Genomic DNA, 18,378 nt, shown 5'->3' with positions numbered 1-18,378 from the left:
TTTATTCTTTCATTAAAAATGTGTTACTCCTCCCAGTAGAAGCAGGACACTGAATTAGAGTGTCTAATTACTTTTGCCTAATCCAATATGGCCTTTTTTTCTGTGTCAGTCCTTTCAGAAGCTTCATCCATCCAACTTGAGAATCTTTTTACTCTTCTTACGATCTCTCTCCATCACTGTCATAAAGACGAAAGAAACGGGATGTGTTTGAATTCAGTCATAGATGACGAATATGAAGCTGGATCTTCCATATCACCAGTAGCAATCTAACCAAAGGAGCAAATAATAAAAAAAAGAAAGATAAGCAGCGGTGCTTCCACAGTAGATATAGCCTGATCTTAGAATTTAAAAAAATTTAGTTTCCATTTCTTTATTACTATTGGCTTCTCTTAGCTAACCTTCTATGATTCAAAAATTTTTATTTTTTTTTAACAAATCTGATTATTAAAATCCAAGTTTAGCATGTTTAAAATCTGTCAGGTACATAATTAAACAACTTCTGTAGTGGTAGTGGTACAATAACCAGGCTTTGGAAATTGGATATAATTTTCAATGATTTACCCCAAAACAAACTTAGGTTCAGACAGATACCAAACACAGTCCTAGAGTTCATTAGCATTTTTTGAGGTTTTCTTCATATTTTTTAGGATTTTTATTAATTTTTATCATTTATACTAAGAGGATAACTGTGGACTGCACTCTTGTCACTAGGAAATGAAATATATATATATATATATATATGTATATATACCTGGTCATAATCAATACCTATGCCTCCAATTCCTATCCTGATTCTACATGGGTTAGTTAATTCTTACACATTTAATAAATATTTAGATAATGAGTCTTTCAATTGTTAATTCAGTTTGATCAAGGGGTTGTGGGCGGTTTGCATGACAACTGTTGCACCCTTAAGGGTGTTTCAAAACCATCACAAGGAATGTCACGGTCCAAAGCGTAACATAGTGGGTGTATTAAATTAGAAGTCTGCATTTGAATTTTCCAGCACAGCACATATGATTTCTGAATATTATAAATAGATTACCTAATTATTCTTCCTGAGAAAGGCAAGGTATGTAGTATTACCTAATTCTGCGATGCCCTGCAGGTGCAGGGTGTCTGGTGGTTGCAGTACTGACTGCGTGACTGATTTCCTGAAGAGTTGCTGGCTACTTCAGACTCCAGCTGCAGCAGGATTGATCCACTGATGTTCGAATGCCATGGCTTACTTTGTTTAACGTCAAGGCTCTGGGGAGCTCTGGGGCAAACTGAGAGCATGCAAAAATACAGGTAGTTCTTTGGACTTACAGACTGAAGGGTGCACAGACCTTTTTAGGGGAATGGGCTGAGCTGAATGCTGCCCGCAGTGGGACTCCACTTGTGCCATCTCAATGACCAGGGTTGTTTTATTGCAGCTCCACTTCTCATTTCACAAGATGCAGCAGCAGGAGTAGAAAAGTTCTCACTCAGTTTCAACAAATATTTATAAACAGTTGGTCATTTCATAATATCCTGTTCTGCTTACCAAGATGTTCTGCAGTTTCTAGAAATCACATGGCTTACTAGTGGAAGTTTATTTTTATAAGTTGAGCTTTTGCAACCATTAGCTGCATATAACATACTGATCTTTGGGGAAGGAAGATGCTTGTGTTAGGCACTATGAGTAAACAATAATGCTTATTATTAAAGCACCATAATTTAGGATAACGATACAGTTGGAATACAGAAAAAAAAGTGACCTTTCTGGCTGAAGTGACATTCAGAATTCATTTCTGACATGGTGGGATTTCTGTGCAGTGAAAGAAAGTTCTGCACCCCTACCTCAGCTTGTATTCAAAGTCCCACAGAACCAGAGAGCTTGATTCCAAGTCTGTGGATGTAATGAGTCCCTTCACTACCATGATTCTGAAAAAAAGGGAGAATGTTGTATGAATATGTGCTGGTCTGTGAAAAGAAAATATTCTGGAAAAATAGAAAGATTTACATTGGACTTTCTGATAAAGTGATGTAAGTGTTGCAAAAATGTCTGAGATACGTAACATTAATTTTGTCCTTGAATATTAAGAAGCCACAATGTCCAGAAGTTGTTTTTTTTTAATTTTTTGTCCAGTCAGTAAATACATTTCAGCATGATCATCTGCATTCACAGCATCATTTGTTACCAACTAGGGATAGCAAATGTATTTCTCTACTGTCTTACTTTGAAGATACTGTAATAACCTTCGTCTTCTTTCAAGTCAGTGTTTCTCCCTCATTCCTTTCACTGTCTTGTATGCATTAACCATTTTATGTCCTGGAATTCAATTATTCCCACACCTTTAAGGCCTTCTATATGTAATTAAAGGTGCAAACTGTAATTTCTCGTTGTAATTCTTAAATTGCATATATTATACATGATACATTGTACCAGATTCTGTCATTTTAACATTTGGAAATTACACATCTACTTAGACTACTCAGTTTATTTATTTATGTATTTTTTTATTTCTATTTTAATACTGTTTATGGAAAGTTGCTTTTCAGAAAATAAATGCTCAAGAAAAAGCCCCAGATATTTTAAAAGACCAGAGAAAGCATCATAAGGCTTGGAAAAAGTTGAAGCATTTGGTTTTTGGCAACTTAAAACCTCAGCTTCTGGGTGTTTGGGCAGGATAGACATTTTATTATTGATTAGAGTATTTTCTGATTGTCTCTTCACTCATTTATGTGCTGTAGTTTCTGCTCATTCCTTGTTCTCTTTCTTTGCCTCTTCCTCATTACTTACACTCAGAGATTCTATCAGAAAACATCAGGGGTTTAGGTCATAGGTAAGGTGGTTAGCAGCAACAGCTTCACCTTTTGTAGGACCAGACTACAGAGCTCAGCTGTGTCTCATAGGAAAAAGGTAATTAAAATTCAGAGGACATGTATTATCATTTAGAAGTCAGCATACAATATTTCTATATGTATCTTATACATATTTATATGTATATATGCTTTAAATTAGTCACTGCAGTCATACCAGTATTCAGTGCAGAGTTTTCTGAAGTGTAAATTGAGCGTTTAATGGTTTGTGTGTATACTAATTCTACAAAGACTTAGAATTGCTTTTCCAATAGTGTCTCATTTAAAAATACAGGACAAAACTGCATCTGGCTCTACCTCAGTGTCCTAGAGAAGACTGAACACCCCACAGAGACAACTTCAGTATGAAAAACTGTTTGCCTCTGTACGAAGGAGGGCATTCTCCAGATAGAGCATTAGTCCTAACGCTGTAGAGGAATGAAGGCAGTGGGTTGATTACCATTGATAACATGCAGCTGTGGTCTTGCCTCGAAGGCTGTGGGTTGATTGACATGGATGATGTGCAGCTGTAGCTCGTTCCTGCTAAGTGGTTAAATAGCACTGGGGGTGGTGGTGGTGTGTATGTATATGTGGCTTCTGGAGGAAGGAGATACAACACAGATGGTAGAACCTGACCAATGGTATGGCCTTGTTGCAGCCTACTAGTTTGTGCTGCAGCATAACACCACTTCCATTTCAAGTACTTAAGACTGGCACTAGCTTAATATTAACATTTTTGGTAAGTAGTGAGCACCTTTTTCTACATTCAGGCAAAACCTCTATGCATTTATCAGACTACTGAAAGATATTGCATGTCTCCCAGAGCAAGACTATAGTGTGAACTATTCTATAGCCACATTTTATTTTGGTGTGAAGATTGAGGAAGTTTCTTTAAACATCTTGGGTGAACTTTTCCAAAGCTTCATTTCCTTAAGCAGATACTTATAGCAACTATAGTGGTAAAATATGTCTCAAATGCCTGCCCGTGCGTTTCCTGGAAAGTTAATGTTGTCATCATCTTCAGTATCTTGGTGTATTTGAATTTTACTTATAGATATTTGCTACAGTTGGTGGTCTGACAACAATTTTGCTGACTGATTGTTCATTCCATTTTTTCTCATAAAGAGAAAAAAATAGCTGTGATAGCAGCATCATAAAATTTTGAAATAATACAAACAGCAGTACAGAACAATGAAATAATCATATTTTTATTTATGTCTTCTAACATCACCATTCTGTGGTAGGATACGTGGAAACCTAGAGTTTTGAATGTGAGAAACTGCTGGAAACACTTAATTAATCTGCAGAATGGCTATATTTCTGACTTATTTCAAGTGTAAGTTTTGTAGTGTATCAGCACTGAGCCTGTACCACAGAATAGCACTGAACACAATAAAATTAATCCCCATTGATTTCAACATATTCATTAGGTAGTTCATGTAGCTAGCTGATTAAAACACAACAAAGTAATTGTACAAGTTGAAGCTCAAAATTAAAGTCCAAAGAAAATAATGCTGTTAGTTGCTACCTAATCCTGAAGACACCTAAGCATCTCTAACTCTTGGCAGACCTCAAGAGGTTGTACCTATTAGCAATAATTTTCTCTAAAAGTAAAAAAAAAATAATATGTAGAAATCGGACATACTTGGCAACACTGAAAAATGAAAATGCAAACCAATATAAAATAGATCATAATTAATTGCTTTTAAATAAGGATAGTTAGTGTACTGTACTTGCAAATTGCTATCCACATGGTTCTTGTTCCGTCTATTTCTATGACATGCTGCCACAGCATGATAAAAATCTGACTTAATCTCAGGGGTTAATTTACTCTACAGTATTTATTTCTATACTGCATGTAAAGATAGGCTATTTATACAAACAGTCGTTAGTGTTGGCACATAAAATACTCAAGCAAACAAAGATTCCTGGAATTAAAAAGAAATCTTCCAGGAAAACAAAGATTGAACTCTCAAAAGTTCAAATGATACCTAAACAAAACATGACTAATCTTCAGATTGCATGTTACTATTTTTACCTTTTTGTTTTTCAAGTGTAGTGGTAGTACAGCGTTTAAAATCACTTCCATTCTCAATAAGTTTGTAATAATTTTTCTGATACTACTTTTGCTTTAGCAGACCTATAGTTTGGGTTTCTGTGGGCTTTTTTAGTAGTACTAAATCTCCTCTCTGTTCAACCAATTCTGTTTTATCTGCTATGAAAAAGCAGCCTCGCTCAATTTACAGGAAACCTAAAATTGGTAGATAAAGTGCTGAATTGGCCCTATGTTTTAATGAGCCGTTTTCTGTGTATCTATTATTACAGTCGGTTTTTTTCTCCACAAGAACAAGTTGGTGTGAGTACTGCCTTTGCTGAACATTCCCTTTCTGCTTGAAATCATTATGTTTGTTGAGGGATGACTAAATTAATTATTGTCTCTTCATGGGATGAAAAAGGAGGAGGAAGCACACTTCTCATAGAAGCATAGAATGGTTTGGGTTGAAAAGGACCTTAAAGATCATCAAGTTCCACCCCCCTGCCATGGGCAGGGACACCTTCCACTAGACAAGGTTGCTCAATGACCTGGCCAACCTGACCTGGGACACTGCCAGAGATGGGGCATCCAGAGCTGCTCTGGGCAACCTGTGCCAGCACCTCACCACCCTCACAGGGAAGAATGTCTTCCTAATATCTAATCTAAATCTACCCTCTACAAGGAGTACCCTTGAAATCTAGCCTTTATACAAGAACAAGGAGATAAAAATACCAGCATGAAATATCAAAACAGCCAAAGGATGAAATCAAAGTTACAACATATTTCATTGTGAGGAAATATGAGAAAGCGGACAAGACCACACACTGTCTGTATTGGTACATGCAGTATTTATGCATCTTTTAAAAATAATGCTGAACACTTAATTTACAAGAAAAAAGGAGTTGATACTGCTATTTATATAAAGAATTAGGTTATATTGAAAGATACCAGAAAGTTGTGGGGAATGGAGTAACTAATGCATGTGGACAACTTTCCACTGCACTGTCTATGCAGTGTAATCAGATAGGAACATGCTATAGATGCTGACTAACATTTCTTTAGAGGCACTGATGGTGAGATTAAAGTGTAATATTCCTGGGGGAGGAGTAAAAGAGATAATATTTCACTTGGTAATTAGACTCCCAGAAGGTTGCCTCTTGAAAGTCAGTTTTTTCTGCAGTTTTGTGGTTTCTGCCTCTAGTAAAAACAAAAGGCAGAGTGGAAAAACACCCAGTAAAATTAAGACTTGGTAACTTAATTTTGGATTTATTGTTCCTTTTTTTTCAGGGTTAGGGCTTCGAGGACAATTTGGTAGAACTGCGAATGAGGTGCAAGTAATTTTGAAGAAATTAATTTTTTCAACAAATGCCTCTGCAGTATACTCCATTATTTCAAATTAGCACTGGAAAAGTATTTAGCGGAAAAACTTCCTTGTCTGAGACAAAAAGGAAGCTTCATTAGCTTAACTCCTTACAGTTCTTCTGTTAATATTTTCAGGGACAATAATATAATTATCCTCTTTGTAAAAAAAACAAAACAAAACCAAAAAACAGAACAACAAAACCAAAACCAACCAAAACCCCTAAAAACTGCAACAAACCCAAGCAAAAACAAAACCAAACCAAAACAAAAAAAAAAAAAACCAAACCTGGGAACATAGTGAAATTATGGAAGATCTAGATTACAACTCTAGTGAGAAATGTGGGACAAATTGGGTAGGAATATAAAAATATCAGTTCTGACTGAAGTATGAAGCTTATGCAAACAACGGGGGAAAAAAACCCACCCTTTTTAGAACATTTTGAGATGTGTGAAAACTACAAATGCTAGAACTGTGAAAAGGAAACTGGGAATTTGATCCATATGTTCTGGAAATGCCACTGCCCACAGCTAAATTATTTTTGGAGAACAGAACAGAGAACAGCAGAACAACTGCTAAAGCTGTTGTAAACACAGGGTCTCCCTGGTGATGCAAAGATCTCACCATGGCAGGTATTAATGGTTGACTATTACCATCTGGATACCACATGTGAAGAAGTAATCTTTGGTATGTTCTAGAATATTTACTAACAAATACGACATTATATTTCTCTTAATTCTCTGAGTAGAAATCAGTCTGTTAACTCCAAAGGGAAAAAACTGCTATTCAGGGTAGTCCACACATTGATATGCTTCATATAGGTGAATCTAATCTAAAAGCCTGAACTGATCTAATGAATTCTACTGTATGAGGGAAGATCATCTTCTAAGCTTGGGAAGCTCTTTAGCATGATACATTTTTTCAAAGTGAAATATTTTTACAGATGTATGTAATAGCAGTAAGACCCGTGGACAGATTCGGCTAGTGCTTCTTAAAACTGAAAGCACATCATGCTGATTAAAAAGTAAATAATTACTAATTTACTTGAGCCATTTACTTGTTCACAGGAGTGTGTGACTGGAAGGAATGAACTTCATTCATTTTGCTATCAAAGACAACCAGGCCTTGTATTTCTATTCTGTAATTTTAGCAAGCAGAGTCAACATACCAGTAGGGCATCTTCCACTTCTACCTGAAGACTGACTCTGGACACTTACTCCTCTGACAATTCCATAGCCTGCAGTTCTCGCATTCGGGTTGTTCTAGACAGAACCCATTTATACCAACATTATCCTGCTAGTATGGAACATGTACTCTCACAACTAGTTCATGCTAGTAACTCTTGCCACAGAAAGGGATGCAGACTAACCTAAAGAGCAATAGATTTAAAGAAAGCAGTATGTACATTTGCTTGGCCGTACCAGCAAACTCTCCCTGAAAAAGTTAAAATATGTTTATAAAAAATTCTGAATGGTGGCAACTATATACCATCTGTTTTGTTCTGGTTTAGCAAGGAATTGCGTCAATCTGTGATGTTCTATATACCACCTCTCCCTCACAACAGCTACTAAAGCAAAACCTAGCAACAAAGTTGCAACTATCATATGGAAATAGTCAAAAAATGAGGGTTTTTTTATTAAAAATTACATTTGAAAGTTATATTAATAAGACTTCTGGTGTGATACTAATTTTTACTCTTCTTTGAAAAAATGCCTTTGCAAAGTAATTAATGAATTCTGAAAATAAATAGTTATCTGCACATATAATCATCAAACTTGAACCGACCCTAAGTACAGTTTTTATTTTTCATGTCTTTTATTCATTCTTTTCTACATAGTATTTGTGGAATTCAGCATCTGGAACGAGCAGGAAACAGATTGACTCTCTTTGACTCCCTTTATTTCTGCATAGTGACATTTTCCACTGTGGGCTTTGGGGATGTTACACCCAAGATATGGCCTTCAAAGCTGCTTGTTGTCATTATGATCTGTGTTGCTCTTGTGGTGTTGCCCATACAGGTAAATGTGGATTTTTCTTCTCTTTAGAACTGTTCCTAAAACAAAAGAATAATAACTGAAATAATTCATTGTTACTATTACTATTGCATATAAATGTCAGAAAAAATAACCATCTTCTATACCTCCTGTGTGTTTGTTGGGGCTTTTTTCTTCCCTTTTCCTTTGTCTTTTCTCCCATAGTCTAGATTTATACTAAAAACCAGAGCAGTAATAACAGTTTTCGAGTGCTGGTGAAAGCTTTCTATTCCTGTCGTGTACCACAGAGCCTTTCCTTCATCCTGAGATATGGGTTTGTTATTGCTGAAGCAATTTAAAAAAACACCCAAACACAACAGTAGCCAGCACTTTCTTTATGAGTATAGCATTTCCTCTGCAGGCACTCCGTGTTTCTAATCTTGGTTCTCTCCACTTCCTCTTACCCTTACAGCTCGGTGCTAACTTGAAAAAAATCTCATTAAATCTGCAACTCAAGCAAATTGGGTTCACAGCTGTGTATGTCAGTACACATACACAGACACACAGACAGAGCCAACAGCGCAGCTAGGAATTTTTTATGGCTACTTAAGTTTAGGACCTCTAACAGTTTCAACAAGAAAGGGATGATTTAGGAAAATCCAAGTTTTTCAAGGCATGGATCAGTTGCATTAAATTTGTTACCAAGCTTTTCCTAGCTCATTAGGTTAGACTTGCTGGTAGAAACCCTGGGATTGTGTAGGAAACCCTGCCAAGATGTTAACTGTTCCACACTGGGTCCTGCCACAAAAAGGGGGTGTGGAAGACTTTGTGCAGGGTTATCAAAGCTGATAGACCATGAAGCTCTGAAGTTTCCCACACAGCCATAGTTTTGAGACTCTGCTTCTTTTGACAGTGAACTAAAGCTCACTGTGAGCGAACACAGAAGCCCCGAGAGGTTGCAAGCTCAAGATTTCAGCATTAGTTTTCTTGAAATTATTTGAACATTTTAATTATACCTAAATATTTGATCTTTGCATACACAGAGATATACACTATCACAGTTATATTCACACTCAGTGGAAATCTAATGACAGTAATACATGCTTTGTTTAAAAAATTTGGAATTTTCCAGGAAATAGAAATTATATCTTTCAGGTGGTTCTGACATAGACTTCAGACATAAGAGCTGTGCATTACCAGTAAATACCCGGAATCTACTGCCCTTTCAAATAAATTTAGCAATTATTAGCTACTTTATTTTATAGCTTTGTAGTGATAATGGGGCTTCATATATTTTCCATACACAGAATGTGGGAGGCATTCTCTCCTCAGCTTTTGCCCTGCTAAGATGAAATAAATTATTATTCACAGTTCAGTCTCTCTGTCAGTTGAATGCGGATGAGAAAAACCCCTACCACACAGGTATGTCATTAAGTTGAGCTCAGTATCAAATGCATATTACTTACAAGAAGCTTTGAAATAGTGTCTGTTTGTTTTATTACAGATTGTTACAATGGCACTGATTGCTACAGTATTCTTTTTAAAGATTTGGACTGGTAGAGCAATGTTTACTGCTAGCCTGCATATATTGTTCAGTTGGCAAAGGCAAATTTGCTGTATTGACAATTGCGTATTTAAGTTCTATTTAAATTTGCAAGACAGATAAGAGAGTATACAGAAGGCCACCTTCAGAACAGTATAAAATCTCTTGAGAAGAGTTATTGCCCAAACTAAGTAAAATGGTGCTTCTATCCAAGTATCTGTAGTCACAGTATACACTTAAGTATACTTTCTTTTATAAGTTTTAACCTTTCATTTGAGGGAAGCACTTGTGTCCCATGGCACTGGAAAAAGAGAGCTCAGAGGTATAAAATGAATACAAGAAATAAGGTACAGCCTTCATTCTTTTCTGAAATGTTGAGATTTACTGTGGTCTCATGATATTTTAGTGGACTTTCCCTGCTGTTTGTGTGTGGTCGAGACTGGCTGTACTGTCATGATTTTCGATCACCCTATTACTCATCTCGCCCACTTTACCAGAAAAATTTTTACAAAGGAAAAGACATTGTGGGCTAAGTGCGGCTTTTCACAGGGGCACAAGATGAATGATGCAACATTGTTAACTCATGATACGGTTGTACTGCACATCTGCTTGTCTGTGTTTCACTGCCAATTGGGATCTCTTGCAGTTTGAACAGCTGGCATATTTGTGGATGGAGAGACAAAAATCTGGTGGTAACTACAGTCGACACAGGGCTCAGACGGAGAAACATGTTGTGCTGTGTGTTAGCTCTCTGAAGATTGACTTACTTATGGATTTCTTAAATGAATTCTATGCTCACCCCAGATTGCAGGTACTTACAGTGAAAGAAAAAAGAAAAAATCCACTGATTTTTTTGCAGATGGCCTTCTGAAATGGCCTTTAATTTGTAAAACTGTTGGGAATTGCTGGCTGAATTGGGATTCTAGAATTGCAATAAGAAGCTGAGATACAGTATGGAGACATTAATTTTAAATTGAGGTAAATAGATTAAATAGATAGAATTACTGTCTTGTTGAATTATGCCAGTCCTTTTAGAAACAGGTATTTCCATGGAAATTCCCCATGTTCTACCCCAGAATAGAAAATAAATGAAAGTACTAAAATTATTTTTCCTGTTGTTTTGGGACTAGATCCAAAACTCCTTATAAGTCTAAGCATCTTTTGGTTTCTGCCTTTTGCTCTGGTTTGTTGTCAGTCTTAGGAAGATTAGCTCCCTTCAGAATTGTTGAAATTACGAAATAAATAGTTGTACTTTAAAGAACAAAGACCTTGAAAGATTAGACACAAGAGATTTTCTTAGGGTACACGTATGCCCTAGGCAATGCAGACATGTCAAATGAATTATTTTTGATCATATAAAAGCTTATTTATATGAGATAGTAATTTGGATTCATTATCATTAGCTTTGCTACGGACTATTTCTTTTATTAAATCTTCTCTACGTCTTTTTCTGTTACCTGTTTTTCTGTAACCTGTGTTACATGGTTCCTTGACTAGTGCAAAAAATCATGAAAACACAATCTGCAAATTTTTGAGCAGCAATTTGACAAATCCCAAATCCAAAATACCAGCTAGTAAGAGGTGGAATTCAATGCACAAAGAAGTCAAGTTCTGTATAGATGCAGACACAAACTGAAATCCAAGATTAATTAGCCAGAAGAATGAGTCAGGCTCTGTGATACACTGGAGACAAAGAAGTCCTAATACTACTTACGCATCCTAAAAGAGCTTATATACATTCCCTTCACATTTGAAATGAGAAGCCGAAGGGTACAGATACACTGGGTCAAATGCTCTAAGCTTTCTGCAAAAGTCTGTGTGTGCTAAGGAAGACTGCTATGACAAGCCTGTCCTAAGGTCTCAGTCTCTCGGCTCATGTTCCTTTTATCTCTCCTTTCCATCTGTACACACATGTATACTTCAGAGCAACCTTACTTTTCATGACAAGGACTGTCTGTAGCACAGGAAACAGGGTTGGGATCTGCCCGTTAATGTAGGGGAAAAATGTAGGAGAAGACAATTCCATTTGGATTGTTGAAAACTTCCTACATTTTCCAGCTGGAAAGACAAAAATTTAAATTGTCTCTAAAAACAATTTATGATTGTATGGAAACAAGAATGTTTCTTAATGGACTTTAGTTGCCACCCTGGTGTCTTTTGTGAGCTGTTGACACCTATCTAGACATTTTTATTAAATAATTCAATATTTAAATTCATATATTCAAATAACTTTTGTTATTAATTTTGAGACTTAGCAGTGATATTTTTGACATCCTGAGTCTCTGTTGAATGATTCTGTAGCAACAATAAATGTTAACATAAAAAAAATAACATGACTGTTCCCCCTTATGTTTTTGACAGGACTATTATGTCGTTATTTTGTGTCCTACTGAGATGGATGCTCAGGTCCGAAGGGTGTTACAAATCCCAATGTGGTCCCAAAGAGTTATCTATCTGCAAGGCTCAGCACTAAAAGATCAAGACCTGTTGAGAGCTAAGTAGGCAAATATTGACCAATATTAGTTTTTACTTTGTGTCACTCACACTGTTTGATAAATAAGTTTGACAAACAACAAAAGCCGTGCTAGAAGGAAAGCGTGTGTATTCAGAAAGCCAGGCTCTTTGATATAATTTGTTTTTCTTAATATCTGAAATGTTTTAAGGAACAAGTATTTGTAAGTTCTTTCATTTGACCAAATTTTTCTTCACGGTCTTTTCTGTCTCAGTATTTGAAGATATTGAAACAGAGGGTCTGTGATTTCTTCTGAAAAAGCAGCACAGAAAATTCCAAAACTGCTAGTCATGATAGAGTTTGTTTCTGTTCCTTGAGCTAAGATGGTAAATGTGATGGCAGTTCTTCTGACTAACTGAAGAGGAAAAAAGTAAACAAAAACAATTATCACCCTTTGAACCCGTTGCACAGTTTCGTTTTCTTCCTAAGTTCAGCCTGGTAGTGTAAGCAACTACCCCACTATACCTCTGTATACTCTTCTTTCAGGGCCTTCCTCTTACCGCATACTTCCACCACACCTACACAATCCTCTCTGCCAGTTGGTGAACGGCATTAATCAAAACACATCAGTCAAACACCATTAGTCAGACTCCCCCCACCACTGCTCAGTCTCTTGAAGGTGTGAAGGAATTCACAGTGGAATTCACATAGGAGGATCATCTCTCTAAACTCTCCAAAGAAAGAGAAAGGTGATTCTTAGCAAATAACTGATTTAAATTACCTGCATTGTTCTTTATAAGAACTTACTCAGCAACTAAGGTAGATGTCTAAAATTAAGCCAATACCTGTCTGAGTATTTGAGTCATCCAGCCTTCTTTACCCCAGGGGAGTTATTTCCAAGAATCTAATTTATGAGAAGTCAAGTGAGCACTCTTGTCTTCTCAGATTTCTGCCACTGAGGAAACAAATACTTCTGAATGTTTAAAATTGGAAAATACAATAAAGCTTTTTTCAGGATTAGCAATTTTCTTTTAGAGGGAGGTCCCTTTTTTGGCTTTCTTGATGTTTTCGAGACAGAATTCACGTGGGGATTTAGCTGGCGTTTGTTCTACACATTAGGAGAAGAAAAATTAGGCTGTTCCCTAAAGATAATCTTGAATTTCACTTATAATAACCTGGAGGTAGTCAGCTGTGGAACTGTGCTTTTTCCTGCAGAACATGTAATTGGATGTACCTGTCACAGAATAATTTTCAACCTCTCCTGAGGGAAGAAGCATAGTGGGAATTTAATAGAACATTTAATATGAAATATAACCCAGTACCTAAGACACTTGCTGTATTTCTTTTTAATAAGAACATAATGTACTGAGAAGATAACAAGGCACAGGTTAACTTATTTTAATAAATAAAATAATGGTTACCAACACAACTAAAAAACAAAAATCAAGAAATTTCTCGTTATCAAAGTTTATACATATATTCTATGTGAAATGCAATGTCAAAGTAACATGATAAAGGTCACCCTAAAAAAGAATACCAAAATTTGGCAGACTGGGTAAGTAGTAGTTAACAAAAGACTGTATTTTTTCTTTATATGCCCTAGAACACAATTTGACTTCACAAAAATGATATCCGTTCCTGCTTCTTACCTTTGGACCTTCACTTTGCAAATTTTTGGTGTTCTCTGAACAGCGTTCGTGTGCTCAGCTTTAACAAAAAACCAGAACGAATTCTGTCATGAGGTATCACACTGATACTTACTTTGTTCATCAGCCTGACTGGAAACTATAGCTGCTTCAGCATTTGAAACAACACAGTAACTGCTTAAACCAGCTCTCGTTCTCCGTGCAGACTCGCACTAGAAAGTAACACTACTATGCTTTATCTCTTTCCCCTGTGACTTTCTCCCATGTTCTGTCATGACCCCAAATAGTTTCACTCTCTCCTTCCAGTTTCTTTAGTGAATCATCACAGATCGTAATCCTCGTCTTTACCACTCTTTTTCTTGACTTTATACTTCTTCCTTTCAGAAATTTCTCTTCAGTATAAAAAGTCCCTATAATTTCTGCCATCCTCAAGCAGTGGAACTGTCAGGGGGTTTTGCCTCAGATTCAGTTTTCTGGCATGTAAAAATGTTGTAACTGACAAAGCTTTTTCAGTTGTTAGGTCTTTAATAACATTACTCATAAGGATACTCTGGGTTCTAATAAGTGTTTTTAACACAGATGCTGTTAGTGTTTCTGTTGTCCAAATTCATGAGATTTGTAGATGTTAATGTCAGGTTATTATTCTTGTCATCTGTGGCTGAAGTGATTCAAGAAGTTACAGAAAAACATTGGGGAAAAAGGTGACTATATTCATATGAGGTTTCGTTTCTTTATGAAACCATCTGTGTCATCCCAATTACCTCATCAGCTCTCATCAAAATCTCATCTAATTGCACTGAATTTTCTTTCCTGCAACTTTTTTTAAGACCCTATCTTCCCAGTTCTGCTCCCATACTTAGCTGAAGCTACTCATACGGTTCCCATGATTTCTTCCTAATCAGCACTCGGAAGTGACCTCCTGTCCTCACTTCTCCACATCAGCTGCATTTGGCATTACTGTTTTGGATATATTGATTTACCTTTGTTACAGTGATTTTTCCGTTTCAAGTACTTTAACCTTTTGAGGCTTCCTCTGTTTTCCTACTGCTGGGTACCTACGAGGAATCTACAGTGACCTGACTTTATCCTTTTCTTTATACATTCTCTGAATGATGTCACACAACGCACACATATTTAATCGCTGTTTCTATAGTCAAAACCTAAAAGGTTGGCCAAGCTATCTGACATCTCATTGTGGATATGTATTCATAGACTTTAGTTTAGTTGCAGACAGCTGTAAATAGATCTTAGTTTTTTCCTACTAAAATAAAGCCAGTATCCTACTGTGGATCATAAGCTTGGAATCATATTGTAGAGTATCCTGTGCAGACTGAGCCTGCATCTTGCAAATGTTTTCTCACACAAGCTCTTATTTTTGCCCCACTTAAAATTGTATTTATATTCTTAACACATACATCATCTCAACTCCCTGAACCCTTGTTTCAGAATACTCTGGAAATATTATTTACATAGTACATCGCTTTGCCTCATTGCAGTCCTTCTGTGGCTTACGTTTCTTTAGTTCATCAAGGAGTGACCCCTTATTCTCACTTAGCCTGAAACTCCCAGTAATTCCAGTAAAGTAACCACAGTATTCTCTGTTGCATCCTCTCTTCGGTGGGTTCTCTGCTATCAGGTGAGATCACTTTCTGCCATGGTAATTTTTGTATTCCGGTATTGTCACACCGTTTCTTCCCGTTTCACATGTCTGCATATACTTTCGTTGTCCTTTGTCATGTCACTTAGAGCTTATATGGCAAGGACCGTCTTTTTGTTCTGTGTTTGTACAGTACCTAAAGGAATGGGCTGTCAGTCTAAGCCTACAGCCCCAATGGCCTAAACTGTTACTGATAACCACCAATTCCATTTTCTAGAGCAGAGAAACCAAAGATTTAGGACTCTTGGGTCCCATTCCAGACTCCAGAATAGAGTTGCTGTAACGGGCAGTGTATCTCCTGCTCATTTTCCCCAGCTTCTCTCTCACTTTTCCCCTTCCCAGGAAACCCATTCTGATCATCCCGTTTCTCTTTGCCCAGGAAGTTGTGTCCTCCCAAAGAGGTCAACAAAGTCCCCATTTCTTTATTTCCACATAACAGCAAGTGAAGTTAGATTCTCTGGAGAAGGATATCAAGATCTGAGGCAAGAGAGGAAAAGCAAACTTGGATGAAACCTTCAGTCAGACAGTTTTTCTCTGTACTTCCACCACCACTCCTTTTATTATGTGACCCGCTAGAGAACAATTAGGCATTAAAAGTTCTCAAAGAGACCATGAACTGGAAACAGTTAATTCATTTAATGCATAACATACACAGAAATGTTTGTTATTTATCCCAGATGTATTAATCTAGTACCTCTACCCATTCTTCTGCTACCACTAGGCAAGACAGGTCTATACTAAGTTATCTGCCCCCTCTTATGCATTCTTACCAATAGTAACTCATCATACCCTTACACACTATGCAGACTGGTGCTATTTATTTACCTTTTACAGTCATGGCAGATAAATATTTATTTTGCAAATTAGGTATGTTTGAGGCCTCTCTGGTTTTATTAATTTGGCACAGCTTCTATGGCACTACGGAAAGAAGGTTTCCCACAGCCTAGTGAAGAATTACTGGCACACTAAGTCAGTGCACAAGGTGACTGCTGCTGACGTTCAGATAATGCATGAGAACAAATTGACTAAAATTTCTCTGTATTCTGTTTCTGTAAGTGTACAACACTATAAACTGTGAAACATGAGTCCACATGAGTATTTGTTGGCATGTAACAGGCTTGTCTCCCCTTTTCTAGAATGGATGATGCTGAAGCTTGTTTCATTCTGAGTAGCCGCTGTGAGGTGGACCGGACAGCAGCTGTAAGTTTTGAAGGAATAAATAAGAATGAACGTGCATGCTGTTCATACTGTTACTGCCCTTATTCCCTTTCAGGGACTGAGACTTCTGTGAATAGAAGGTTAAAATTAGCTGATTTACACAGAGATTTTGCATGCAGGATGAACTTCTTGTCTCAGTTTGGATAATGAAAAGGTTTCTATTAGATTCTATAAGGCCAGGATTTCACAAATGTATGAAACATGATCTAGAGGCTTATTTCATGTAACATATCTACTTTTTTAGAAAATAAATTACACGACCTATCTAGCAAAGAAGTTAGGATTTTACAGCACACTTTAGTTATACATTGAACTTTAAAATAAAAGAAGAATTTATACATTCTTACTGGACTTTAAGAAAACTAAGTACTGTAAGAATAGAGTACTTTCAAAAAACAATTTTCATGCTGACTAGAGTAACTTTAAATGAGTTCTTTCCTTTTATGGACCAATGGCAGAACACCATACAAGCACTATCATGGTACCTTATAGATAGATCGACGCTTGGTCATTAATCGCTCCAAAGGGTAGCGCTCTTTCAAAAATTTTTACTCAGATTACCTGCACTAATACCAGGGTTTTCTCAAGATATCAAATTCAAAAAGTTATATTTATTAAATCAGAAAAGAGTTATATATCAGCTGGCTGGTACTTCCATGCAGAACTATTGAAGTATTGAAAGTTTACTACTAACAAAGTAAAGATTGAATTCAACTGTATAAATTAATCTGTGATTAATACCAACTAACCAACATATCTGAGAGTATGACCATTTTTCATACTGGGCAATTTAAAATATGAAAAATGGCAGGATCCTTTAAATAAGTTACTATAGTTTTGCCCATTCTACTAGTTACTTGCAGTCAGGTAAGTTGCTGTCCACAAAGCAAGACTGCTAAGAGAAGCCTCGACTCAGCGTTATCTGTGGTAAGAGAATAAAACTATTTTAATATGAACTAGAACTCTTCAAACTAATGAAATTACCTACTGATCACAAATCTTCAGGAAAAAAGTCCACATAGGAACGATTTATGAAGACAGCTTTGAACTTTTCACCATGAGATACATGCTAAAATTATTGCACACTTGCTTATATCCAGTTTGATCTTGAACTCCAAAGGAAGATCAGAATAAGTCTAAATATTCATAAAGTTAAATTGAGATGCTTACAAATTGCCCGACAAGATCAAACTAATGTTTATTATAAAGTAATTATGTTTTAAGCTATCTCAGTTTAAAAATACTGTTTTGCTCCTACATTATAAGACACAACAATTACTTTTCTAAATGTTAGAAATAAAGTAAAACATGAGAAACAAGGGCTTTGCATTATATATGTAGTATTTCTTAATATATTCTCTATCAGTTGCTATAATTTCTTCATCTGCCATCAAAACTTAGTTGTTTCCATACCTACAGATATAGCTTATCAGAGAAGGAGAACAAAAAAAGCAACATAAGCTGCAGCTAGCAAGAAAAAGAGATTGTGTCCTTGCTAGGCAAATGAGTTGCCAGAAGCAAATTTTATCAAAAATAGCTTAAATTGTGTAGGCTATCAACATGATGAAGAAATGTATTTTATTCAAAGCTAAAGACCCTGTACTTACCCATCACTTGCAGAAAGCCACTGAACTCCCTGACGAATGAATGTGTGGTCCTACTATAGTATTA

General features: G+C 36.4%; 1 protein-coding gene across 1 annotated transcript in view; it reads left to right on the top strand.

Annotated features, from left to right (window-relative positions):
* The window catches only part of KCNT2 (potassium sodium-activated channel subfamily T member 2), a 149,447-nt gene that overhangs the window by 66,634 nt on the left and 64,435 nt on the right, over positions 1 to 18,378 (top strand). Inside the window, 4 exon segments of the mRNA XM_040611123.1 lie at positions 8,056 to 8,236; positions 10,381 to 10,545; positions 12,096 to 12,232; positions 16,626 to 16,689. Of these exon segments, the coding sequence (XP_040467057.1) occupies positions 8,056 to 8,236; positions 10,381 to 10,545; positions 12,096 to 12,232; positions 16,626 to 16,689 (547 nt within the window).

This window comes from Falco naumanni, chromosome 11 (assembly GCF_017639655.2).
Source record: "Falco naumanni isolate bFalNau1 chromosome 11, bFalNau1.pat, whole genome shotgun sequence".
Taxonomy (NCBI): Eukaryota; Metazoa; Chordata; class Aves; order Falconiformes; family Falconidae; genus Falco; species Falco naumanni.
This window is presented reverse-complemented; position numbering and strand designations above follow the sequence as displayed.